The 26,538-nt window shown below is 28.5% G+C and overlaps 2 protein-coding genes across 5 annotated transcripts in view; both read right to left on the minus strand.

Moving 5' to 3' along the window:
- LOC117167726 (neurocalcin homolog) overlaps nucleotides 1–26,538 on the minus strand; it is a 377,055-nt gene that overhangs the window by 64,954 nt on the left and 285,563 nt on the right. The gene's annotated exons all lie outside the window — the stretch shown is intronic.
- Nucleotides 3,647–26,538, minus strand: part of LOC117167727 (neuronal calcium sensor 2) — a 307,826-nt gene continuing 284,934 nt past the window's right edge. The window contains exons 5-6 of the mRNA XM_033352877.1: nucleotides 20,709–20,837; nucleotides 3,647–4,040 (exon numbers count right to left, since the gene is read on the minus strand). Of these exons, the coding sequence (XP_033208768.1) occupies nucleotides 3,864–4,040; nucleotides 20,709–20,837 (306 nt within the window). The 3' untranslated portion in view covers nucleotides 3,647–3,863. The remainder of the gene's footprint in view (nucleotides 4,041–20,708; nucleotides 20,838–26,538) is intronic.

A 26,538-nucleotide genomic window follows, 5' to 3' on the forward strand; every position in this document is an offset into this window, starting at 1 on the left:
TTCTGTAGCTGCAAAATCTTAAAGTTTTTCTGTACCTGCACAAGCTTAGATTTTTTGTCTGTAACTGCACAAACTTAAAATTTTTTCTGTACCTGCACAAGCTTAAAATTTTGTCTTCCCAAGCTTACATTTTTTCCTGCGCCTATACAAACTTAGAGCTGTTATCTGTACCTGTGTAATCTTGGAGTTTTTCTGTACCTGCACAAGCTTACCTTTTCGCCTAACAAATAAAAAAGTAAATTCGTTCCGCGATGATTTAACCGGGAAATATTTAGAGCGATTCAAGTAGAGTTTCCGCATTTATTAGCACCCCGATTAATACAGTTACTTTTGTAGCTTATGTAAAATACCGAAAGGTCCTTTAAAGGAATTTGCGCGATTCAGAGAATGAAGACAGGAAGTTGTGCGATGATTGAGTGATAAAAAAATCTATTTGGGATTAATTTTCGTTGTTTTCTTTCCCTACGAATCAGCAGAGAGCGCTCGGGTTTCAGAGAGTCATTTTCAGAATTTCAGATTCAGAATAAAAAATTCGAAGGCTCAATATTCCCCTCGACTTTATAACATTTTCCTACAACAATTTTAATCATGAAGCTAATTTTAATTCAGTCTCATTCAAATGCTCCTTCATCAAGCACAATTACAAATTGCTTTATAATCAATACAATCCAGAGACTCTTGACATTATAAAATAGATTTAAAACTTACCTTCTATTTAACAACTAAATTGAAGAATTAAGACGCGAAGAATTATTTCGTAAATCTGTGATAAATTGCAGGGATCACAACTGTTCAGTAGTTGAATTTTGGGTAAAAATGCAATTTTCTTCCGGAAAAAGGGGATTAAAAGTTGATTTTGTTTGTTATTAAAAACATAAGCATGTTCTCTGGTCATTTTTTATTAAAAAATTTTTTCAGCCCGCTTTAAAAAATCCGTGTAAAACCTAAACACTTTCTAGTTTTCTACTAATAAAAATATATCAGAAAAATATCCTAGAAGATAAAATTTTTTTTTTGCTCGAAAAATTCAACAATTTGGTTGAACTTTGTTACTTTCTTGACTAAAAAAAAACTTTTGGATAGAAATATCATCTATTTTGTTTGAAGTTCGTATTGCCTACAACAATTAAACTTTTTTCTTCTTAAAAATTATCAACTATTTTTGAATGAAATATAAACTATTATATTTTTCGGTAAAGTTATCTAAATTTTAACCAAGTACTTGAATTCCCCACCAAAAAAGATTCTTTCTCTTTCAAAAGTAAAATATCATTCGTAGCAGATACAAAAAGTTTCATATTTTCATTACAAAAAAAACCCAAAAATTACCATTTTAAATCAAATTATTTTATTATTTTTTAATTATATTGTTTCGTCGAAAATTTTATTTTAAAAAATTGTAATGAAAAAAGTTTTTTGGACCAATTTCGAGTCTTTTTGTAAAAAATATTATAAAAGTAAATTTCAAGTGATTATTATTCCGTAGAAAAACTGATACATAGAAAAAAATCATTTTCATTAAATTAAAAAAAATTATTTTTGTAATTTATGACAAAAAGACAAATGTTTTTTGGTCTCCCTCAACTGATATTTGACTTTTGGACTTTGTAAAAACTTCATTCTTTTCCTAGAAGATTCATAATTTTAGTTGAAAATTAATCTCATTGGCTGGAAATTCGTCTTTTTTGGTAGAAAATTTATCTTTTTGTCTTGAAAATGTAACTACGTTTTTTTTTGAAAATTCGTTTTATTCTTGTTTCAAAATAAATGCTCTATCAAGAAAAACTAAGCTGTTCGCTTTTTCGTTGACAATGTATCTTTCTTAATTAAAAATACAGGTATTTTATTGAAAATTCCATATTTTTACATAAAATTATTAGAAATTTAAAGTTTTTCAATTTGAATTTAACCAACTTTTTTAAAGAATTGACTTATCAGAAAATAAGTATAAAACATATTCAAAATTGCTTTCAAAAACCATTTTTTTCAAAGCGCTTCGTTTTCTAATAGCTTTCATTTCTCTTCATGATTCTTAAAAAACGAATAAAACTCTTGTAAAAATGAGGAAAAACAGAAAACTTGGGTTGATTAGTTAAAAAAAGAAGACGGACAATGATCCCTAGAAAATGATTATCTGAAACATTTCGCGCTTCTAGTGAATTATCCGAGCAGACCGCGTGAACGGAATTATTCCGAAAGTGCCTGACCGTAAAGTGGCCACATAATGACCGTCCCGTTTACAGGGCTCGCTAGGACATATTTTCATTCTTTTGTCAAATTCATTCACAATTTCACATAGAACTCAACATTATTTTTATCTTTTTACATATTTATATCCAAGCGTTAAAAGAAATTAAGAGTTAAAGGCTATGTGCGGCTACCTGATGCCCAATATTGCACGGTTACCGCACACGGCTTTTCTTTCTTTAACACTTAAATATTAATGTGTAAAAATGTAAAAAGAATATTGAGCTCTGTATAAAATTATGGAGAAATTTTTGAAAAAGAAGGAAAATATGCCCTAGCGAACCACGCTAACGAAATCGTTACGTAATGCCTGACCGTAAAACGACCTTCCCGTTCATTGAGCCCACCATGGCATATTTACATCCTTTTTTAAAATTTATTCACAATTTCACATAGAGCGCAATACTCTTTTTACCTTCTCCGATATTTATGTATTACAAAATTAAGAATTAAAAGCTATGTTTGGCTTTTGATTATTATTTTGTTTTGACATAAATATAAATAAGTGAAAACATAAAAAGTGTTGAGTCCTACGCGAAATTGTGAATAAATGTTGAAAAGGATGGGAATATATAATATAAACTTCAGTGAACGGAACGGCCAATTTACGGCCGTGCAATTGTCTAACCGTGCCGTACACGCAACCCGCCAGGGATTCGAATAGATGATGAAAGACCGTCTCGATTCGGGTGGCTCTTCGAAACATGGCTGAGGATTTTGAGTCAGATGACACTAATAATCGAGACCATGGGCTAAAATCGATGTTGCGTCATTATAAAGTCTTATAATCATAAGAGGGTACGCAATTGGTACATATTGGCTAACAAGTGAATTCCCGGCCTTCACTGTGGCGAATCAATCCTCGCCGGTTAGAGAATATCATTGATATTGTAAGCAACGTACGTACGCGCCTTGATGCAATTTCCGTTAATACTGACTCGACAGTAGATACGACTAATTGAATCAATCGCAATGCATGTGTACCGTGACGCAATGCCAGCCCGTCACGTAAATTCGTTACGATCGGACTTGGTCCGAAACGACGAATAATCGCGATCCTCTTCGACGGAAACACGAAAATTCCTTTTGCTCGCGTCATTCTTTTTTTTCTACAGACTTGGATGACTCACCAGTAAACGTCACGTGGTCTATAATAATTTTTTTAAACCAAAATCCCACCATTTTCAGAGTGTGATTTACAGTTTTGAAAATATTTCCCTAGTCTGCAATCCTCGAAAATATCCAAAGAGTAAATGATGATAATCGATAGAGGGTAAACTCGCTGTGGTGAAACGAAGGTTATCCGCTCGACTTCGACAGAGGGCAGCACGTTGGATTCGCCACAGCGAGTTTACCCTCTATCAATTATCTTCATACACTCAGTTTGTAGGTGTGTAGAAATTAGGTTGTGCATTTTGTGTTTTGGAGGACTGTGGATTTAGTGGTTGGTATTTTGGTTTACAAATTTAGGTTGGATAATAGTTTTCAGTATTTTGTCTGACCGTTCGGTTCGGAGAACGCTGGTTTCGCGACGATGCGAAATAATGCAGAGAGTTTGATGGCATTGCTTAGAAAGACGACACAGAGACGTCTTCTTCGAATGTGACGTGCCGGGATTAAGGGGCTAGCATTTTCGATAGCTCCTCGTCTTGCAGACATCCCTTGAGAAATTCTTCCTGCGTCAATTGCCCGTCATTGTTTTCATCCATTTTTGCGAAAATATTCTTCGCCCTTTCCTCCGCACTGTCTGCTGGCCTGTTGCTCGAACATGCACCCAGCATGTCGTATATCGCCTGAAAAATATACAAATCGAAATCGTTCATAACTTTTAAAATGAAATAGAATTACATGTGAGCGGCTGCATGTCAGATTCATACAGAAAAACTTCATCCAACTGATTTTTTTTTTGACTTACACAACTTATTACAATCAATAATTTATAAAATCGGCAAAAATCGATCTCTTATTAATGTCTGAGCGTACTTCAGAAAAAAAGCTGGTAAAAATTGTTTCGTTAACCGTTGTTAACCATCCAAATATAATTGTAGATAATCCTTCAAGGAGTAAAATGAGGTCTTGATGATTAGGATTAAATAAAAATGGTAACTCTTCTCTAAAGAGAAAGGAGAAAACTAAAACTCACAAATAACTATTGTTAAATAAATAATTTTAACCCGCATTATTTTTTCTGAACTACGTTCAGAAGCCTTCGTCCAAATGTTCAGAAATTAACGATAGATCTATTGTTCTTGATTGTATAAATCAATTTAAAAAATTGGCGATTTTTCAGATTAATCGATTTAGTGATCAATCCCCCCCCCCCCAATTTGTTCCTTTCCGGGAAAATAAATTCCATATTTTTTTATCTCTAGCAACGAGAGTGATCAGCGATTTTTTGTAAATGAGGTTTTTCGAATTTCGAAAATGCACTATTCAGCCATTTTTAATGTAGAAGGGTCATCCTCGACTTGAAATTTCTGTGATTTATTCGGGTACGTGCCAAACTACGTAACTCCATTTCGATAAAGTGGTACTTTTCTTGCGGACTGCCATATTTGAAATTATTTGCACGAGATATAGAGAAATGTAGGTCAAGGAATAGGAAAGAATGAAAAAAAGTTTTATCTTTGAATCTGTAAAACATTCAAGTGTTAGAAGCGCTAATTTCATTTAAAATGAACATTTTTAAATTCAACAGAAGATAACCTTGAATGTTTTCGTACATCCAAGGTTAAAAATTAAAATCTAAAAGCATTTTATTTAAATTTTAAGTTAGCCAGATTATTTATTTGTACAGAAGGGATGACTGAAAAATCACGGAAATTAAAATTCCCGATACTGTCACATCCCTGAATAAGAAAGCATTCGAAATAGAAAATTCCCAAAATATAAAAATTCTGAATTGGAAAATTCCATAATAATAAAATTCCAGAAGAATTTATAATATAACCGAATTTGAAAATTCTGAAATAATATAATTTCCGACAGAACATTGCCGGATTATAAAATATCCCAAACTGAAAAATTTCCATAAATTCAATTGAAAAGAAACAATGCAAGCAAAAGGTTTTTATTAAAAGAATAACAATGATTTTTTTTAATTTATATAAAATATTTGATTATTGCATTTTTAATAAATAAATAGTATTTATTTAAAAAAACTAATGATTTAAATTCCGCAATTTTAGAATTCGGTAATATTATGAACGGAAATATAAAAAACCCGAATTGGAAAATTCCCTGATGTATGTTTTTAAATCCTCGTTTAAATGTAGAAAAAATAATTAAAAACACAATTTCCCAATGCAAGTCTTTTTTGCGGAAAATGTACAATAAATGTAAAAAAAACTACAATCAAAATAAAAAATATTTTTTATCCAAATATTTTATTAATGTGTTTTCAATAAATATATCTGATTTATAAAATAACAATGTTTTAAATGGCTTTGATTAGGAAATTTGCTGGTGTATAGAATTTCGCAGTATTGGATATTTTATAACTTGGAAATTTTGTATTTAAAATTTTATTTTTCAGAAATGGTCAAATCCGGTAATATTATAAACTGTTCGGGAACTGTTTTGGAATTTGGGATTGTTATTTTTCGGAAGTTTTCAGATGTTCAGTACAGAAAAGACCTCAAACCAATAAATTAAATGTCTTAAAATTTAAAATCTTCAGTTCTCTTTAAGGGGCGACTGATAAATCCTAAAAAATAAAATTCCCGATAATGTAAAATTCTTGAATTGATAAAATTACTGAAACATAAAAATTTCGAATTCGAAAATTCCCGAATAATAAAATTTCCGACATTTCGGACAGTTGATAATATTACCAACAGAAATGTTCCGAATTATAAAATACCTGATCTATAAAATTCCCAAATTTAAACAATTATACACTTTCCTAGCCATTAAACATGATTACTCGTTAAAAAGACAGCAGTCAAATATCTATATCAAAGAAAAATTTGTGTAATATTTAGAGTTTTGTTAAACAATTTGAATTAAAAACAACCATAAATGAAAAAAAAAAATTTCTGCATAAAAAAGTTTGTTTGAAAATGTACATAAGTATCAAAAAATAAAATTTATAATTCAAAATTTCTTTTATATAAACCAGTGTTGAATCGAATCCTTTTTTAAACTAAAAATCACATAATTTTTGTTTTGATAAAAATATTTAAATATTTATCCTTAATAAATAAATAATATTGATTAAAACCGTTCTTTTATGTTTAAATTCAGAAATTATATAATTTCGGAATTTTGTACTTCGGTAATTTTAAAATTCGGCAACTTTCTGTTGGTAATTTTATCAATCGGGATTTTTATAATTCGCAATTTATAAACTGTGCGGGTATTATAATATTCGGGAATTTTCCAATTAGAAATTTTTATATTTCGGCAATTTTACTTTTCGGAATTTTTTAGGTATAACCAAAATTGAGATCTTTAAATTAGAAATGATAAAACGTAACAAGCTTTCATTTTGTATAAATTCGATTTCCAATTTCAAGCAAGAGTCGAAATCTCTTAGCTTTTCGCCATAGTAGCCAGACTAATGAAACTTTAAAATACTGGGATTTAAGAGAATTTATTCATTTATGTGGTCAGAAAAGCGGGCTTTTCGCTGGAAGGTTTCAATAAAACCTCATTATGCTTATGTCGCTATAGAACCGAAAGAATTAAACAGGAATTAAATTTAAATTGCATCAGAAAATTAAATAAAAAAAATACCAACTTAAAGTATCACTTTTATAATTGAAGCTTAAGAAATTTTTAATCCCGAAAATTTGTATTCAAATGCTCAATAATTTAGATATTTGAAGAGAAGCCTTTAATTGAGTTCAGTTGAACAATTTTAAATTAGATATCATTAAACTGCAAAATTTTTATAAATCTATCAGTTAAAAGATATCTATTTAAAAATTACAAAACCACGTTCTTATTTTCAATGCTCTAAATAAAAAATAATCCTCCCTTTCAACTTAGATAATTAAAAAGGTTAAAAATGAAAAATCTTCCTCTTTTAATTCAGTATAAAATTTAAAATAAAAATTTTCCAACTTTCATCTCAATTTTAGAAACACCAAATTTCTCCCCGTGCCCTCAACAAAAATGTTATAAACCAAAAATTAGTCTCTTACTATGAATTAAAATTTTTTTAGTTAATTAGAATAAAAAATTCATTTACAATGAAAAGACAATATTATTATTAAAATTATATTAATGAATAAAACATTTTAAAATTATTATATTTAAATAATCATAAAGATATTGAAATATTTTGTCTTATATTTGGAATCTGATCGGGAATAATTGGTTCAGGATTAAGAATAATTCTTGAAATAGAATTCTATAAGTACTTAAAATTAATAATTTACTCCCTTCCATCTCGATAATAATGATAAAAATGAAAAAAATGTTCCTCTTCCAATTCAGAACAAATAAAAAATTCAGAATTTCGTCTTCTCCCTCAAAATAACAATGTTAAAAATAAAATAGTTACCCTCTTCCAAATTCAGAAAAAGTTTGAAACTAAAAAGTTCCTCCTTTAACGAAATCAAAATACTAAAAAGCAAAAAATCCGCTCTTTCAATTAAAAAATAAATAAATAACTAGAAAAAATGTCACCCTTCCAACTTTATAAAAATATTAAAAACACAAAAATTTCCCCCTTTTAATTCAGAAACAATTTGAAAACGAAAAGTTTCTTCCTCCAAACTCCATAAAAATAATTTAAAAAAATTAAAACCAAAATTTCCTCGCTTTAACTCGTTAAATATCTTAAGAACGTGAAACTTCTCTCGTTCAAATAAAAAACAATGCACAAAATAAAAAATTACCTTCTTCCAACTCATAAAAAAGATAAGGTTTAAACAGTTTCCTCACTTCAGCTGATAAAAAATGTGAAGAATACAAAATGGCCACTTCAAAAAAAAAAAAATAATAACCAAGATGCAGCTCCTTCAACTCTACAAAAATTTCAAAAATAAGAAAATTTCCCTCTTCCAATTCAAAACAAAATAGACAAAATTAAGAAATAATTGAAATCTTCCAATTCAGAAAAAAATTATCTCTTCCCACTCATTAAAAATGATAAATACAGAAACCTTCCTTTAACTCAATCGAAATACTAAAAAGAAAAATTGCCTCTTCCAATTCAGAAAAAAAAGAAATAACCAAACTTTCATCCCTTCGAACTCTCAAAAAATCTTAAGATTAAAAAAATCTTCCCATAAAAAGAGCCCTTCCAATTGAGAACAAAACTGAAAACCAAAATTTCCTTCAAATTAAATGGAAATGTTAAAAATAAAGATAAGTCTCTGTTCCAACTCAGAAAAAATTTGAAATAAAGAATTCTTCACTGAAAGTAAATAAAAATTTGCCCGTTGCAACTCAATAAAATTGACAAAAACAAAAATTATCCTTCTTTTGAAAGACAAAAAATTAAAACCAAAATATTCTCGGTTTTAACTCGCTAAATATTTTGAAAAGAAGACATTTCTCGTATAAGAAAAAAGCACCCTCTTGTCATTTAGAAAAAGAGATTAGAATAAAAAATTTCCCCTTTCAACCGAATTAAAATGCTAAAAACAGTGGCCACTTCCGATTCAGATAAAAATAAACAAGATTCTGTTCCTTCAGCTCCATAAGCCTCTTAAAAATAAGAATAATTCCTTCTTTCAATTTTGAACAAAATTGAAAATTAAAATTTCCTTCCTCTTAACTAAAGGCAAATGTTCAAAATAAACATAAATCCTCTTGTAATCCATAAAAAATATTGAAAAAAGGCTTCTTCTCCCACTCAAAAAAAAAAAAAATAAATAAATACATAAATAGGGCCTGTTCCATTTCATAAGAAATTGAAAAGAAAATTTCCTTCATTTCGAATTCCAACTCAATCAAAATTTAAAAAATAAAAATGTATCCTTCTTCCAATTCGAAAGCAATTAAAACCAAAATATCTTTGCTTTCCAGTCGCTAAATATCTTACAAATAAAATATACCCCACTTCTAAATCAGATAAAATGAAAAAATGCAAAAAATAAAAAATGTCCCTCTTCTAATCCAGAAAGAAAAATTTAAATAGAAAATAAAAAGTTTTCTTATTTAACTCAATCAAAATGCTCAAAAGAAAAAATGGCCTCCTTAAATACAGAACAAAATCAATAACTAAAATTTCCTTTCATCAACTCTAAACAATTTCCTCTCTTTCAAATCAGAACAAAATTGAAAATAAAAAATTCGTTTCTTCCAACTAAATAAAAAGGAAAAAAAATTTCATCTCCTCCTACTCAAAAAAAAGACCAAAACAAAAAAGAACTTCTTCCATCTCAGAAAAAAATTGTAAATTTTTTTCCTTCAAAATCAATAGAAATATCAAAAATAAAAAATGATCCTACTTCGAATTATTTTAATTTTCATTTACAAATTAAAAGTTTTTCAAATGGAACAATAAAAGTTTTAACGATTCAAGGCTTTCTATCATAAAACATTTAGTTTAAACTTGTACACTTTTGAATGTCTGATTTATAATTTTTCATTTTAAGCGAACAGTCACATATTGCTCAATATTATACAATTCTTAATTTCCTTAAATAAAAAATTTCAAATTAAATGGGTCAAAAATGAAATATTTTAGACTGAAACAATGTTTAAATAAAGTTTCAATCGAAGGGTTACATTTTTTAACGACTAAGTATTTCGAATTGAAAACATTTAATTTTCAACCTTAACGTTAAAAACGATTAAATCAAACTTATTTTAAATTGCATTATATTTATGACATGAAATTTGTAAAATTCCATCTCATTACACACACACACACACACACACACACACACACACACACACACACACACACACACACACACACACACACACACACACACACACACACACACATATATTGTTCTTCTAACAATATGTGAAATTCCCAGTTAAAAAGTAAATCCACCATCATTTCCCGGTATTTAGCGGTCTCAACAAATTCGTAGCAATTTTCGGGGTTTCCCGGTTCAGTGGCGACCCAGATAATTGAAAAAAAAACTTGACTAACGATTTCATTCATTTTATTATTGAACGAAGAATAAATCCACACTAAATCTACCATTTTTCATATTCCATATCGTGTGAAACTGCCGAATAAAAAAGAATGAGAAAAAAAACAGAAATATTTCGGGTAGAGATATTTTTATATGGAATGACAAGAGATGGGCGAGATGAGTATTTTCCACGCTATTTCTGCCTCGCACATTGCGGGTTTGTATTAGTGATCCAATTTGTCCTTTCTGTTAGCTACAAAAAGTAGGCTAATGGAGATCACTTAAAGGAAATCGCGTGTGGATTCAGCAGCGATATTTTCAAAAAAAAACCTATTGTATTTTTGTTTAACGTGCATTTTTATACAATAATTTAATTATTGAGGAAGGTTTTAATTTTCTAAACAAATTTTGAAGCAAATATCAATACCTATTAAACGGCAACGAGTATAAAAGAAATAGTTAAGAGGTTTCTCATTAGAACTAATTTTGTTGTTATCAAAGAACAATTTAGTAAATTATTTGAATTGAAAGAATTAGAAGAGAAACCATTTTTATTGGTTAGATTTTTAAAATATTTTCTAAGAAAAAACACAATTTCCAGAATAAAATTCACAAGAATTTTTCCATTTTTATGCACATCTAAAATAACATGCTCGAGTCGCTTCTATGTTTTGCCTTTGCTGTTTTCTTAAGCATTTTCACATCGTGTATACTCAAGGCAAGCAAAATTTCCCTGTGACATTGCTTTGTTCTCCGTCAAAAGGAAAATAAGAACGGACAGAAAAGTTTACTGTAACAGACTTCACAGTCCAAAATGGTCTAAAAACAGGGAAAATAAGGTGATTTCTCACGAAGCTAGGGGAATAATAGGGGAATAAATTATTTTCAATAAACCGAATGTAGATGCGATTATTCCTAAGATGTCGCGTCGAAATATATTGCAGTCTCAAGCAAACAAAAAAATGAATTTTCTACCAAAAGCGACGAATTTTAAATCAAAAAAGAAGAATCTTCAAAATAGCTGAGTTTTAAGCCCACAAGTGAATTACAACAAAATTGGCTTTTAAATCCGCAAAGGTGAACTTTCAAGAAAAAAATTTCCTTTTTAACCAAGATGAATTTTTAACAAAATACATAATTTAAAAAAAAAAATTCTTAAGATTTCACGTCAAAATATATTGCACTTGTAAACTTTTTTTAAAAAGAAAATTTGACTTTTTGAACCTGAAAAGATGAATTTTCAACAAAAAAGTTAATTATTAACCAAGAAAGGTGAACAACAACCAATTAGTGGAAATTTCAATCAACAAATATATACATTTTCAAAGAAGGAAGATTTTTCAATAAAGAAAAAGAATTCAAACAAATTATTGACTTTTGAAGCCAAAAAAATGAATTATCTACAAAATAGTTGAACTTTTAACTAGAAAATCTGAAATTTAAGTAAATTATGAAATTTTTCAATCACCTCAGTTCCTAACCTTAAACTTTCTAGAACAGGCCGCTAACATGTGGTCCCGCAAAAAATATTTAAAATTTTTAAAATAACTTACAATAATTCCTAATATTTAACTTCTAAAGGTATAAAAAATGGAGCTCAATTCCTTTCAATTTTTTCATGTGAAACTTTTTTTCTGAAAAGAACCTTTTTGGACAGAAATAATGCAAACAAACTATTAAAATTTCTATTTTTCATTTTGGAACTCACATAGCTTTTCCAAAAAATTTGTCTTCCAAAAACTTTAATTATGGAACATAAAGGAACATTTTTAATAACTAAAAGGTTTGTAAGTATTTATATTTTCATTGCACTAAATATTCTTTGATAAGTTTTTATTTGGTAATTTTTTACTTTTATTGAAAACCTAGATATGGTGAATACTGTCACGAAACATTCTATTATTGTATTCATACTTATGACAGTCCTGATGAGGCCACGATATCGTTGGCGAAATGCATAGACATTTAAAAAAGTAAGAACTCTTATTTTTTACTTACCCTTATAAATTCGCAAGACAAAAGGCCAAAAGTCTACAGCTTCGCATTATTCTATAAGGTCTAAAATATAACTACATAAAAAAGTTAATTTTTAATAAAATAGTTTAATTTTTTACCAAAGAGATAAAAAGAAAATTTATTTTTAGTTCTTTATAATATCATTCTTATTATGAATATAGATTGTTTCTTTTATTCAATACCACAAATAGGATAACCACAAAAATGATTGTAGAAAAAATAGATCTTTTCTACGACCACTCGTAGGTTGTGACACATTATTATAAAAATTGTTATTCAAAATTCCATAAATTGTTATTTAGTGTCCCATATCCAATTCTAGAATCACTGATATTTTACTGTCCGATAATTTCAGGGTAAAACCCGTCCTTTTTAAACGTAAAAAATATTAATCTTAGTTTTCTTTAAAAAATTGTTGATGACAATCACACCAATTATTTTGTATTCAATTTCGTTGGTTAGTCATCGCAATAACTGTCACTCTAATAATAATGAAAGAAAAAAACATTTTTTTTCTTCAAGCAAAAGGCCGATGAAGAGACTTTTTTAAATTAAATTGTTATTAGCAAGCTATATTGTTTATGTTTAATAAAGCTCAAAGTATATTCATGGGTTTAAAGACAATTCTGAATCACTTTTGTTCAGAAAAATCAATTTAACTATAAGAAAAACTTATTTGAAAAGAATTCGTTTATAAAAATGTTAATAAAAACAGTAATTGTAAACTTATGCGACAGCCCCGTGCAGACTCTCCAAATAATAAAAATAAAAAATCCTACTTCAATAAAAAATGCCTTCGACATGTTGGTCTGCAAAAATCTTAAGCCTGAGAATTCATTTAAAAGAAAATAATAATAAATAAAATTATAATATAATAAGTAAATTATGATAACTATTAATAATAATAATAATAATAATAATAATAATAATTAAGAAATCTATCAATTAGAACCTAATCACAAAGTTTACACAGATTTTTAATAAATCTGGAGAAATACTGTGCAAGAAAAACTTTATATACAAAAAGGTAGACCTATCTACACATGAACTTCAATAATGCGGGGTTGACACCGCGCCGAGTAACTGTTTCAAAAAACCTATCTACCACACAAGTTTTTGCTCGTTCGTAAATCATTCACTCATCCCGAGTAACGGCAAACCTATGCACAATTGCACATCGAGACGTTCTTCGTCCTGATTCTCGCCCAATTCGGTTCAACTTTCCGAAACAAAAAACTTATCAACAGTTTCCCACTTTCAACTAATTTGTATTCGAACTATCTGAGAGGTCCTTTAATGATTTATAAATAACATTAACACACAATAGCAGATGAAAAATAAATTACTAAAATAAAAAAATATTTATGAATTGTTTCGTTTAATAATAATCAAACTTTAAAATGTAGATTCGGAAAAGCGGATCGAAAACTTATCTATACGTAGATAGGATTTTTTCATAAGTTTCTCGCTTGAATTAAGCATGAATATCAATCCTATCTAATGACTTTTATAATATAATTAAAATGATTAATTTTCAATTCCAACAATGAACAGAGGAGGTCCAAATTACCCAATAACGATAATTTTTTTCCAAAAAGTAAGAAACAAAAAGTAATCAACAGAGGTAAGAACTAATCCTAGACAATGGCGACAATATCTTCTTCAAAGTACTCCCCTTTAATAGACACAACCTTCTTCCAGCGATCCTCCAACTTTCGAAAAAATTCCTTAAATCACCTTTCGGAAAAGCTAACATCTGCTTCTTTGCATTCTGTTTTATTTCTTCTACGGCTTAAAGTCCTTTTTTTTTTAGAGAATACTTCAATTTGAGAAACAGCCAGAAATCAGAGGAAGCCAGATAAGGACTATATGGGAATTGCTGAAGTAGTGTAGGGCCGTGTTCCACCAGAAATTGCTAAATAAGATGCGACGAGTGATTAGTCGCCATTTTTTAATAAATCAAGGCGTTTCCTTCTTAATCAGTCACGTAGTCGCTTTAGAACTTCTGGATAATACTCTTTGCTTACCACATAATCTTATTGAGCGTATTTACAGTGTACAACACCTTCCTGATTACGAATTTTGAGATGTTTTGGTCATTACGGCTTACCAGAGCGAGGGTGTTGTTCATAGGTATCATTCATAGACTCATCACCATGCACTCGCCGAATTATAACAACTTTTTCCAAGCATGAATGGGCAAGTTTTGGAGATAATTCAAGGCACACTCTTTGCACGGTGCGTTCCGTCATCCTGAAATGCGACGCGTACATGGTTAGGTATTTACGCAACTGCATACAATAGTCGACGAAGGAATCGCAAGTTCGTGTTACTTAGAAAAGGTTCTCACAGAAGTGACGCCTAAATTTTAAATACCTTCCAGGAATCTGTATTATCATAGGAGATGGTGACGAACGGTCAGTGGAGATATCTATCACTAATCATGAAAATGGAAATCAACACTATCGATTTAACATAACTCCTCAAATAACAGAAACTCCTAACGTCTTTTCAGACTAGATGGAACTTTATATTACAAAAATTTTTTTCTGAAAAAAGATTCTTTCCTATGCTCCGCTGGGAATCGAGCCACATGTCTTCCGATTGCCGGTCGGGTGCTTTTACCACTAAGCTACTAGAGAGATCGATAGAGGAAACTTTTTTCAGCAACATAAGCTGTCTTTAGCAAAGTGTTACGTTTTTATACAAGTCCAATTTACAAGGAATCTGTATTATCATAGGTGATGGTAACGAAGAGATAACTTGAGGAGTTACTTTAGATCGATAGTGTTGATTTTCACTTTCATGGTTTGTGATAGGATATCTCCACTGATGAGTCGTTACCATCTCCTATGATAATACATACTCATTATAAATGGGCCTAGTATAAAAACATAACACACTAAGAAAAATGTTTGTTTGAATCAAACAAGAAAATTTGTTTAAATTCATATAATAGAATCTGACAAATTTTTTACCTCAATTAAAAAAAGTTTTATTTAATTTTAAGAAATGGAAATTATTTTCCTTATTGATTGAAACAAATAATTTGTTTAGTATAATTTGTTTGATTCAAACAAAACATTGACTTTTATCAAAAATATGTTTATTCGAATTCATAAAAATATTTTTTTGATTCAAAATAAAAATACAGTACAAACCAGTACTACAAAGTGCCGCTAGTAATGGTAAAGCACTGCCGATGGTTCTTAAGTAACTAACCTAGAATCTGAATTTAATTATCATGTGATTTATTTGGCGGCATTGGTATTTTTTCAGTATTCTATTATTCTGAAGGTTCTGATTTACTGTAAAATCTTAAAGTAAAGTACCTTGGATATAATTGAAGATTTCGAATGTAAATCTTTTTCAATACTAACTTCCTTTCTTTATAAAGATGATTTATGACATCAATCATGTTTTTTCTATTATAATTATCATTGTATAATTAAAAGCAGGCGCACTTATATATACATTCAATTCAAATGTCTAACTCTGGTTCATTTCTCACTATTCTAATTTATTATTGTTGTATTTAGAAATGAGAAGCACAGAATTAACAATTGACCAGAATTAAGCTTCGGAATGAATACGTGTTTCTGGTTTTACCTATACAACGATAATTATGATTAGGAATAAACATATTATCGAGCTCATACATTATTTTTATAAAGAATGCTTAATTTTGAGGTTAAGTGTAAAAAAAAATTACTTCGCTTTAACAAAGTCTATAATTAATTGAAAAAATATATATTCAATGTCAACAGGAGCTTTAATTATTTTAAACAAGAGATTTATTCAAACAAACCAAAAATGTATTTGAACCTTACAAATAAGGACAAACAAAAAATTTATTCGAATTAAACAAACATTTGTTTGACCCCATGTTAAAGAAATAATTTGTTTAATTTAAACAAAATTTGTTTGATTCAAACAGACATTTTTCTGAGTGCACTTTGCTAAAGACAGTGTGTATTTTTGAAAAAAGATTTCTCTATCGCTCTCTGTAGTAGCTTAATGGTAAGATTACCAACCCGGAGTAATAAGAGCACCGGACCGGCAATCAGAAGATCTATAGTTCGATTCCCAGCAGAGCGAAAGAGAAGATCTTCTACTAAAAGATGCAGATGAAACACTTTTTTCAACAATATCTTCGTACGGGTCCCAATTTAGATAGAGCTTTTCTTCAACTGTATCTCAATATTAATTCATTATTGTGTTTATTCATTTATTTTTCATTTTTATCAAAACTGATTTTTAATCGTTAGATACCTTTTCGACGCCCAGCTTCAATTACTGAAATCAAATCTCTATTTCGCCATTCAGGGCGGAAAATCATTTAACGTCAAAACCAAAGAACTGAGGAAATAATGCACCATGGTGAACCATGTTATGCTCGGAACCGTTGCTATGTGGACAAACATATAATCGAATGAGATCTTCATAACAATGCGATTACTCTACGAATGGAATGTGTACACATTTCGTTCTAGGAAAAAGTGAGTACCTCGAATTAAGTAGTAGACCGTAAAAAAGGAAAATAAAGGAAAACATAAAGGACCGTTTTCTGTATACGAAATTGTCTTCGAAGTTCACACTCTCACCTCTAAAATTTAATAGAACAGACAAGACTCAGATTTTATTTTTATTTTTATTATCATTAGATTCTCACAAGGTTTGCTAACTTTAATTGTGTAACAAATTTTAAGTTGGAAGTAATGCTCACACGAGAATTTTAACTTTTTAATCAAAAGAATTGAAGCTTTGAATTATTGTTTGGTTTTTTGAGGACTCAGAAAATTCGTCTTGTTGGGTTAAAAATTCAATTATTTGGTTGAAAATGAACTTTATGTTGGCAATTCATATTTCAGGGTGAAAATTTCTGTGTATATCGAATTTCTTGCTCAAATTTTAACTATTATATTAACTAGTTTTTGTTAAAAATTCATATCCTGTTTTTAAATTCATCCGTTTTGTGGACTAACTACAGAACTAATTTATCTTTCGAGCTTAATTATTTGTCTAAGCATTGAAATTTAGAAAAAATATTCCGACGCCCCTTCCTATTTTACCGCGCTTTTTTCAGAAAATCCCACGACCTTCCTATTTTCCCACTTTTTAAATCAAATATCACGCCCCTTCTTATTTCCCCACATTATTTCACATTTCCCCACACGTTTTTCATGAAATCCCACCCCCCTTCCTATTTTCCCACACATTTTTTATGAAATCACACGACCCCTCCTAGTTTCCCACGCTTTTTTCATAAAATGCCACACCTCTTCCTATTTTCCCACGCTATTTCATGTTTCTTCACAGATTTTTCATAAAATCCCTCGCCCCTTCCTATTTTCGTCCGCTTTTTTATATAATCCCACGCCCCCTCTTATTTCCCCACGCTTTTCCATATTTCCCGTCACTATTTTATATTTTATCACGAACCATCTTGTTTCCCTACGCTTTTTATATATTTTTTCACACAAGTTAATATTTTTCTACATATGAAATAGCTTGGGAAAAAATTAAATAGCGTGGAAAAATATATGAAAAGCGTAAGGAAACAGGAAGGGTCGTGGGAAAATATGAAATGGCTGGGGAAATATGAAAGAGCAGGAGGAGATAGGAAGGGGCGTAGGATTATTTGAAAAAAGCGTGGTAAAATATCCTTAATGAAACGCTGATTCGGGAAATCGTTGCAGGGGTTTGTGGGACACATTCAAAGAAACAATCTTGCGTGATTTAAGCTCAATCGGTTAGGGGTCAAAAAACCGCCTTATTGGTGTCTCTCCTTTACAGGATCTCTCAATGCTGACTCATTATCGAGCAATCTCGATTGTGAAGCTCGGGTTTTGCTTTGTAATTGGGGGAACGGTGTACAGTTGTTCAAATGTCAACTAATTTGCGAGCTTTCAGTCTAAACTAGTGATAATATAACTACAATTTGGGCGATAAGAGCTGCCTCTAAATCCATTATTACGTAATTGCAAATTGTACAAATGTTATCCATCAGTAAATATCACAGAGAACAACAAATTCGTCTTTTTATCGATAAAAATGCATCACCTCAAAAATAATCGATTTCTGATTTTCAGTTATAGAATTATTCCCAAACAATGTTTTTTTCCCGATCTGCTATTATACCTGACCTTAAAATTTCCGTGCCAAGAATTCATCCTCCTTGGTTGAGAATTCACCTACTTGGTTAAAAGTTGAACTACAATGTTATAAATTCATTTTCTTTTTTTAACATTCATAAATTTAGTTGAAAACGTATTTCTTTGGTTGAAAGATCGTCTTTTTAGGTCGGGAAATCAATATTTTAGTGGGCTGTTAAACGCTTTTATTAAAAGTTTTTATTCATTTTGTTGAAAACTTGTCTGTTAAGTAGAATACCAATTTTTTTTGTCAAAATACAAAAGTTTGATTAAAAATTTCTATTTTATTTAAAGATTTAAGTATTTTCTTGAAAATTTGTTTTTATTTTTAATAACAATTTTTTTCTTTTGAAATGTGAAAGGTTACATTTTTCGTTGAAAATTCATCTTTCTGAACAGAAAATTAATCTCCTTGGTTGAAAGTAAAACTACTTTCTGAAAAAATCATACTTTTGTTGAAGATTCGCAATTGTAGTTAAAAATCCGTATAAATTTTTTATTTTTGGTTAAGAATGATTTTTTTTAAATAAAAATTTAACTATTTTGCTGAAAATTCAACTGTTTTGTAGAAACTATGTCTTTTTGTTTAGAAAATTAAAGAATTTGATTGAAAATTGAAATATTTTGTACAAAATTAAACTGCTTTAAAGGAAATTCTATTAAATTTAAAAGTTTATTGTTAGTTTAAAAAATTAAGAAAATTTAATTTAGAAACGAAAAAATATAAACTAAAAATTAATGAAACCAATTTGGCAGTAACATAATATTCAGTGTTCAAACTATTTAGTCAAAACAAGTATTGTTAATTGTTGAGAATTAAGTTTGTTCAGAATTCGTTTTTTGTTATTGTGAATAATCTTTTTTTCAGTTTCAAATGCAACGATTAGATCGAAGATTAACCTGCTTTATTTTAGGAATCAAGTAATTTCTTCAAAATTCACGTTTGTTCGTTATAACAAACTGTTGCAATTTTTTTTATTAATTTGTTGTTGTTGAAATATCGACTATTTTTCTATTACTTTTTTGTTCAAACATAACGTTTATGTTGAAAATTCATATAGTATGATTTAAAATTCAATTGTTTTGTGGAAAATTAGCTTATAAATATTTCTAATTACTTATCATCAATTAAAATTAGACTACTCCACTATTTGTTCCAAATTTACCTTTATTAGTATAAGAATTTAACTATACAGTCACATAATTCAGAAACGAAAATTCGCATTTTTTTGGCAAAAAATTAATCTTCTTAATTAAAATTTTATCCGTTTGGTTAAAAATACATTTATTTGGTATAAACTTGAACTGCTCATTTAAATTTTTTTGGTTTCTTATTGATATTTAATTTATTTAATTGATAATTTAACTTTTACGTTTTTGCTGGAAATTTATCTATTTTAGCTGAAATCTCGCTTCTTAGTTTAAAAAGAACTTTTATCATCTTGGTTAAAAATTCAATTATTGAGTTGAAAATTCATCTATTTTTTTGAGAATTCATATTTTTGGTGGAAATTAATCTTCTATGTTAAAAGTTAATCTTTTTCGTTTTTAACTATATGTCTAAAATATCAATAATGTATTATGTCAAACAAATTATTATTATAGCTCAAAAAAAAGTGTCAGTGTCCCTACTAGACTGAGTACAATTCTTGCTTTTATTCAACCAGCAATGCATTTTGCAAAATTGAAGGCAAAGTGAAAAAATAGTTGTATTAGTCAGAATTTCGAAAAAGTAAAATTTTTCAAAATAACAGGAAAATAGTTATATCGTTAAAGAAAGTGTCAAATAGTGTCAACTGTGGCTACAAAAGCTAGTTTTCTTTCTCTTCGATCCGCGCTAGAAAAATAAGGTATGGCTGACTATAATCTGGCTTTACCACTTGGACTTCCATCTTCAATAAAATAAAAGATACTCATTCAATTTTGGAGAGGTTAATGATTTAAATTACAGATATTATTGATTCTGCAATGATGGAAATTGGAATTGAAATATGTGAATAGGATAACTTCTAAACTCTCCTGAAATTAGTGGCTATGTCTTTACCTCAGTTTATAACTGTTGAGCTAGGTATAAATGGTTCGTTCAATCATCCCTATCAATTTTCATCTCATTTCAAATTGTCGATAAATCCACTTTACCCTTCTTCGATTTTATAATCGCCTGGGGTAAACTGTATTTCCGAGGTACTTTCTTCGTTTTTGCAAACGGTTTATTTGCCAGTATCTTATTACTAGCTATTACCTGTACAATTTTCGTCATTTCCTGGATGTCGATGACGCCATTCCCATCGACATCGTACATGCGAAACGCCCATTTTAGTTTTTCCTCTGGCGTTCCACTTGATGTCACGTCAATTGCAAGTAAAAATTCCTGTAACACAAAAAAAAAAATTTTATTAGAATTGTTTTTAAATGAGGGGAAAATGGACGATTTGTTACGAAACTAGGAGAAGAGATGAATTTTAGAACGAAGATACATTTTTCGATACATGTTTTAGTCAAGAAAGAAAAAAATTCAACCAATCGATTGAATTTTTTAACAAAAAAGTTCATTTCAAATCCAATAGTTTAATTTTCAACCCAAAGGACTTAAATTGAATTTTGAATTCAACAATAAAACTGTTCACCAAAGAGGATAACTTTAACAAAATAACTGAATTTTCAACAAATTAATTAAACTTTTAACAAAATAGTTCAACTTTTTACCAAACAGCTGATATTTTAACCCGAGAAGACTTTCAATCAAGATTAATTATTTTCTACCAATAATATTAATTTTTCCCCCCAAAAAATTAATTTTCCGCCAATAGAAGAATTTTCAACAAACTAATTAAATTTTCAAACAAACAGGTGAATTTTTTAACAAAAAAAAATCAGCTTTCTACCAAAAATAGAACAGTTAAGTTTGCAATTAAAAAAACGAATAAAAAAACACACAATTTATCCACTAGTTAAATTCACCGAAAAAAGACGAATTTTTAACAAAATATTTGAATCCTCTGCCAAATACACATAATTCTACAAACAAGATTAATTTTCTGTGCAAAAAGATGAATTTTTAACAAATTAGTTTTGTTTCCAAGCTAAAATGCCGAATTTTTTAGAAAACAGTTGATTTTTTAACTTATAAAGGAAAGTTAATTAATAAAGGAAAAATTAATTTTTGAAACAAAGAATTCAACTATTTTAGTTGAATATTCATCTTTTTGATTGAAAGTTTAACTACTTCGTTAAAAGATATGGTTATGGTTATGGCTGGGTAAAGATTCATCTTTTTAATTAAAAATTCTAGTTAAAATTTTTTAATTTTATCTTAGATGAAAATTCATCTTTCTGGTTATAAATTAATTGCTTTAAATAAAAATATAACAATTAAACTTTTAAGTGAAAATTTATTTTATTTTGGTTTAAAATTATGTATTCTGTTCGAAATTTGCTTTTTGTGGTTACTCTAACCAGAAAAAATAGTCAGGGCACATTTAACCATAATTGGTTGATTTAACGAGACATTTTTTTGAGTGATCTTCTTGGTTAAAAATTAATTGTTTTTTGATGAAAATTCAACTACTCCAGTTGAAAATGTAGGGCAGCTGTGAGTAAAAAATCACTGAAAATAACGTCTCACGTAATATGCGGACGGCCTCAAGACACCCATTTCAATGTTTTGAAAAATCTCACTCTATCGAAACTTTTAGCGAGGACTGTATAGGTTCAGTTTACAAGTTTTCGGAAATATATCTCTGAAAGTCTTAAGTAGACTCGTAGCGGGCTTGGAGAGGCGCAAGATTGGCAAAAGTGGGTCATCTGATGCCCGAGGTAGGCCTGCGCTAGGTGAGTTTTATGGAGCAGATGGTAGTAAAAATAAAGGAGTAGCTGACCCCTACCTCAGTCTCACACAAGATACGGTCCCTGGCGGCAGAGGCAGTCTCATATTGACCCAACACCCTAAATGACACCCTAATTCCACGGCTAGATTTCTTCTTTATCCCTTGCACAGAATCTATATTAGAAGACTTGCTCACAACTCACAACCAACGAAAATCCCTCCTCGTACAGTCGTACCTAACTCCCTCCAAATATTAGGATGGACCTACATATTTCTGCCCGGATGGGATTTACTCGAGCAATTTTCTGAGTATGAAGGGTCCCAGGGTTTAAGGGCGTAAGTGGCAAACTTCTGAAATGCGTTTTATCGGCTCAAATTAACTGTTTCCCCCTAACGCATGCTTCTCTTAATGATTGGTCCATCTCGATTTAGAAGAGGGTCCAAATCCATTTTTTTTTCTTAAATTCTTTTTTTACTTTTTAGGATTCAATAGAGCTAATTAATAAAGGATTTTTACTGAAATCCGAGAAAAAAAATTCCCTGATGAGTACAGGTTTTTTCCAGCTGTTTTAACATTTTTTTCAGGAACGTAGATCCTTAGAAATATTTAAATGTGACAAATTAGCACTATTAATATGCAAAATTAAATAACTTTTTTTTAACTTGTGTAAGTAACTTAATATAAATCATATGTAATTTCTTAGTGGTAAACATTTTCAGGAATTTAATTAACATGTTTAATTTAGAGAGGTATTAGGAATTATTTCAAAATATATTACTAAATGTATTAAAAACATTAAATAATTAAATTAGTTAATAATACTAAAAAAAATCTTCTAGAAACAGGAAGAACAGGTAAATTTTTAAAGCTTCAATGTTCTAACATTTCAAGTAAAATTATTGCATTTTTAGCAAGATAGATGAATATTCAATCAATTAGTTGAATTTTTAACCAATAAAATGAATTTTCAACTAAAAAATCATTTTTCATCAAAATAGTTGAATCTTTAACGAAAAAAGCTCAATCTTTTACCAACAATGGAATAGTTAAATGCTAAATCAAAAAAATTAATTTTGAACAAAGAAAAAGGAATTTTCGAGAATCAAAAAGATAAATTTAAACTTATAATGTTAATTTTCTACAAAAAAATCAAATTTTGAACGAAATATATAAATTTGTAACTCAAAACGATAAATTTGCAGCCAGAAGATGAATTTATTTAAAACCTAGAATATTAACTTTCTAATGAAAAAATCAAATTTCAAACAAAAAATATGAATTTGCAACTAAAAACAATAAATTTTCAATCAGAAAAGTAAATTTAAATCTAGAATATTAATTTTCTACACAAAAATTAAATTTTGTGCAAAGTATATAAATTTTTAAGTAGAGGCGATAAATTTTCATCCAAAAATTAAATAGATAAATTTTCAGTTGAAACGATTCCAACCAAAAATATAAGTTTTTCAAGGAAAATGAGAAATTTTTAAGTAAAATGATGAGCCAGAGAAGATAAATTTTTAATAAAAAATAACTACTTAAATTTTCAGTGGAGAAAAAATAATTTTCAACGAAAAACAAAGAAAATTTGTAATAAAATAATTTAGTTTTCAACCAAAGTGAAAAATGTTCAATTAAAATTATAAATCATTAACAAACAAAAAATTGATTTTCCAACAAAAGAGCTTAACTTTCAATAAAGTAGTTAATTTTCAAACAAAAAGGAGAATTTGAGGTTTTTCAATTAAAAATGCAATTGTTTGGTTAAAAATTAATCTGTTCTAGTTGAGGATTCAATTATTTTATCGAAAATTCGTCTTTTTTTGGCTTAATTAAAATATTTTCATTTAACATTACATTTTTTGGTTGAAATATCAACTATAACATCATTTATTGAAAAATCCAAATTTTTGTTTAAAAATTCAACTAATTGGTTAACAGTTAAAATATTATATTACATTTTATTTATTTTTTCCTTGATAATTTATCATTTTAGTTAAAAATTTATCTTTCTGGTTGAAAATTCAACCTTTTCCTGATATATCAGCTTTTTCGGGTTGAAAGTTAAACTATTTTGATAGGAAAGTTATATTTCTGTGTTGAAAATAAATAGGAAATTTTGTTGAAAATTCTTTCTTTTTGCATTGAAAATTTAACTCAATTATTCAACTCTATAATTCAACTCTGGGACCGGAAATTTAACTATTTTGATAAAATTCATATTTCTCATTTAAAAACTATTTTTTTAACTGTAAATTTTAATATATCATTTTTGGTGAAAATGTACATTTAATAATTTAAAAATTAACTATCTGGTTACATATTACACCATGTTTTTAATTCAAAATTAAATTCTGTTTTCTGTAAAAATTTCAATTATAAAAACTTTTGATTGAGAATTCATTTTTTTAAAATGAAAATTCAACAACTTGAATGAAAGTTGAAATCCTTTGTTAAAAATGCATTTTTTTCGAAATAAATTTTTTTTTCGAAAAATTAACTATATCTTTAAAAATTCAACTTTTCGGTTTAAATTGAACTTTTAATAGTGAAAATTCAAATTTACGACTTTGCAAATTCAGTTATATACGTCATTTTTTTGGCTAAAATTTGAACAATTTTGCAGAAAATACAACTGCTTTGTAAAAAATGCCTTTTTTTTATTGAAAATTGATTTTTTTAACGAACTTTAACTACTTTAACTTTAACTTTTAAACGACTTTTTTATGTTTACTTAAAAATTCATCTTCTTTATTTTAAAAATTAAACTACTTGGTTGAAAATTTATGTAAATTATGGAAACTTGACTTTATTATATAAAACTAATCTTTTTGCTTGATAATTCAACTATTTACTTGAAATTTAATTATTTTAGTTTAAAAACTCAATTCTTTGAATGAAAATCTTAAGTAATTCGTTGAAAATTCATCTTTAATGGTAGAAAATCAATCTCCTTAATAGAAAATTCAACTATTTGATTATAAATGTATGTACTTGGTTGAAATGTGGTTCTTTTTGGTAGAAAATGTATCTTTTTGGTTGACAATTTAAATATGTGGTTTAAAATTGATGTATTTTGTAAGAATTCGTTACTTTGAGTAGAAACTTAATTCTCTTGGGTAATTTTTAAGTAAATCTGGAAAAACATGTTTTTCTCGAATCGTTTGAGAAATTCTGTCTGAACTTTTTTTTATTGCGACCAAATTTTACACAGTTGCTTTATATGTAAACGGGAAAAGAATAGGATCCTAGAACCTTTAGTTTACTGAAATTTGCATTTTATGCTATCTCCTATCCCTTTTAGATACTTGTTTTGCATTTTCGTTTATATTTATAAAATGAAGACATTCTTTATTTAGAATTTGCAAATGCGGGGGAATTCAAGTTTTTAGATTAAAATAGCTCGAGTGCAACTGACGTTTCAACATCAGAGTTATTCCAAATCGGGTCGATTATAGATTCTAAAGGGGATTTAAAATTCCTGGCATTTCGAACTGGTTCAGAATATTTTATTTAAAATAAAATTTAAAAACTGAAAATTTCGGAAGATGAACTCTAGAACAAAATGCAGTCGCAGATTAAAGAAGGTATAATTGCGAGGGTGCGCCTGTGCCTTAGTGGACACTTGACAATGTAAAAATAGAAAGAAGAAAGAGGAAAGAACTCATGGCTTGACGAAATACAAGTTTCTTTTTAATAAAAAAAATACCATTACTGATGAGATTTTTTCAGGCAAGTTTTATTACTCATATATTTTTTATAACCTTTCATCTCGCACGTGTTCCTCTACTCTGAGGAATATGAAATTTACAGTGTGAGCTTTTTAAAATTCAAGATGGGTAAAACATTATTTCTCTAAAATAGAAATATCGTTGAATTGAATATAACTGAAATTTCCCTAAGTAGGCTTATTTTTAAAGGAAATATTTCAAATCGAAATATTTTGCACTTTATGTAAGATGGTTGAACTTTCAAGCAAAAGGGATCCATTTTAATCAAAAAAGTAGAATTTTACATTTATAAAAGTTTTCAGTCGTTAGCGAACATTTTAAAAATTAAATTGTTCAATTTCTAAGCTAAAAGGACTTTTTTTTAACAATTGAATTTTTAACATAAAATATTAATCTTCAATAAAAAAGTAAATTTTCGACTAAAAAGTTGATGTTTCAAGGGAAAGAGACGAATTTTTTTAACAGGAAAGTTGAGTTTTTAACCAAAGAATTTGAATTTTAAACCTAAAAAAAT

Source organism: Belonocnema kinseyi, chromosome 2, assembly GCF_010883055.1.
Source record: "Belonocnema kinseyi isolate 2016_QV_RU_SX_M_011 chromosome 2, B_treatae_v1, whole genome shotgun sequence".
NCBI lineage: Eukaryota > Metazoa > Arthropoda > Insecta > Hymenoptera > Cynipidae > Belonocnema > Belonocnema kinseyi.